The sequence below is a fragment of the Trifolium pratense genome, linkage group LG7, assembly GCF_020283565.1.
Source record: "Trifolium pratense cultivar HEN17-A07 linkage group LG7, ARS_RC_1.1, whole genome shotgun sequence".
Classification (NCBI taxonomy): Eukaryota; Viridiplantae; Streptophyta; class Magnoliopsida; order Fabales; family Fabaceae; genus Trifolium; species Trifolium pratense.
In genome coordinates this window covers 10,757,374-10,759,825 of record NC_060065.1, presented here as the reverse complement: position 1 = coordinate 10,759,825, position 2,452 = coordinate 10,757,374, and the positions used below count along the sequence as shown (strand labels likewise).

The following is a 2,452-nucleotide window of genomic DNA, read 5'->3' as shown; positions in this document are numbered from 1 at the left end:
GCTTTGACCAAGTAAAGGGTATCATGGTGAAGAATGTAGGCTATAAGTTGTTTGGTAACAGGAGGAAATGGTTGGCATTTGAAGCTTAATTGGATGATCTTTTGTATGGTATATAAATTCATGTATTTGTTATTCTGGTGTATTTTCTGTGAAATCATGTTATAGGCCTTGTTTAGATCTCTTATGGCCTTTATGTGATTAGTCAAATGCCTGGATTTTGGCCTGCCATAAATCATGTTATATGGCAGTGATCAGTGATCTGCAATGTTCACAATTGATCAGTGAGAACATGGAATTCCTTCGCGTTCAAACAAACTACAGTCACATGAAAATATATTTTCCACCTTATCAAGACGAACTGAAATATTCAAATTTGGATTGCAAAATCGATTCATCTTCAACATGACATTATTACCAAGCTCAGTCCGTTCAATGACATTCAATGCACCTGCCCCTTCTATCCGTTTTTTAACTTCCCTAAACTTATTTCTTGTAAAGACCTTGGAAGCATCGATCTCAATCCCTTCTAAAGCATTTGTCAATACAGGCTCATAATATAACGAGTTGAAATCAGACAATAATTCATTATGTCTGTATTCTTTCACTGCTCTTTTAAAATTATGAATGAATTAAACAAGACTGTTTTTCTTTTCCACATACCCCTTGATAAATGAATTGATACCTTCACAACGAGATGTAGTCCTTATACCACAAACAAATTTGTCTCGCATGTACGCACTTGCCCACATTGTCTTCATCTCGTAAACTTTTTTAACCCACTTGTGGTTTGATACATCACAATCATCGGTGATCCTCTTGCACTCAGTTTCAAATTTCTCAGGGAAATAATCAGCATACATCAATGAGTTAAACTCTTCCACAAACTTTGGACTCTTGACATTTTGAATAGTGTTTTGATGTAAATGCCAAGAACAAAGGCGATGAAATGCATTTGGAAATTCAACTCTAATAGCTTCCCTCATTGCACCATCGCCATCAGTAACAACTACTCTGGGATGTTTTTTAAACATTGCATCTGACAAGGTATTTAAAAGCCACTTATATGTCTCAGTCGTTTCATCAGAAATTAAAGCACACCCAAAAATTGTAGTTTCACCATGATGATTCAACCCACTGAAAATAACAAACGGCTTGTTGTACCTGTTCCTTTTGTAGGTTGTGTCAAATGCAAGCACGTCACCAAAACATTCAAAGTCAAATCGGCTAGTTCCATCTGACCAAAATAAATTTTGTAGACGACCATTGTCTATTGTAAACTTCGAATAAAACATCGGTTCATTATCAGCTTTAGACTGGAAATAACACAAAGCAGCAATAGCATCCCCATTTTCCCTTCTAGCCTTAGCTCCATTACTAAAGTAGTTATATAGGTCTTTCTTGATGAATCTCAAACCTTCGTGACCACCTTTCTGAGCCATCATAAAACCCAAGATATGACATGTTCTAACTCCACATGTATGCAAGCCATCAGCGAGCGCTTTATCAGCTTCACAAAGGAAAATCAAACAGTTAAAGAACAAGAAACTTTCTTTGGTCAAGGTCATTTGGAATCAAGCTACAGGAGATGCTACATGGGAATTGGAAGATAAGATGAGGGAGCAGCACCCAGAACTCTTTTCTAGTGTCAGTTTCAACGACGAAACTAATTTAGGTGGGTAGAATGTAAGACCCGAGTATTTTCTTTCTACTACTTTGACATTTAATAAAATTAATATTTAGTAATATGTGTGTGTTCTGATTATTATTATTATTATTATTATTATTATTATTATTATTACATTATAATACTCACAAATAAAGTCTTGGCTAACACGTGTTAGATAGAAGTCAGTCTTTTATAGGTAAAAATTAGATGACTGGTAGTAGCTCAAAATTAGGAGTAGTGGATTCAATAATAGCTGACTCGGCTTGGGAAGTAAAACAATAATCTTCCACCAGTCTCTATTATTTAGGAGGGAGTTATTATAGGAGTTATTAGTACTGGTAAGTTCCCCGTTACTTCACACTTTTGGGAGAAACAAATATTCATACAGAAAACACAGAGAGAGCATAGAAAGAAGGGGGTGAATCAAGGAAAGATCAAATTGTAGGAGTCATCATCTAAGTTTCTCACCACAAGTAAGAACACAACTCATACTCTTAATGTCCCTTTGGATTTAGTGCTATTAAACCGATGGAGTTATATATTTAAATCACTGTAGGTTGATGTCAAACATACCTCCTAATTGTTGGTAACCTTAATTTAGGAAATATAAATGTGCCGAGATAATTTTCTCTCGTTTGAACCCAATCCATGGCCAGGATAATTGTTAGTTTCTAACTAAGCATCAAGGGAATAAGCCTTGTATTAATTGTTATCTTGTTGTTTTAGATATAGTTAAGTGTGGATTAATTGAGTTATTTTTACAAACTAGTAGTTTTAGTGCAGGCT

The 2,452-nt window shown here is 35.1% G+C and overlaps 1 protein-coding gene across 1 annotated transcript; it reads right to left on the bottom strand.

The window, feature by feature from the left end:
• Positions 1-278: 278 nt before the first annotated feature.
• On the bottom strand, positions 279-1,565 carry LOC123895838 (protein FAR1-RELATED SEQUENCE 5-like). Its single transcript, XM_045946315.1, has 2 exons — positions 683-1,565; positions 279-604 (listed from the first exon to the last, which is right to left on the bottom strand). The coding sequence occupies exons 1-2, from the start codon at positions 1,563-1,565 to the stop codon at positions 279-281; spliced, it is 1,209 nt and encodes a 402-aa protein (XP_045802271.1).
• Positions 1,566-2,452: the final 887 nt, after the last annotated feature.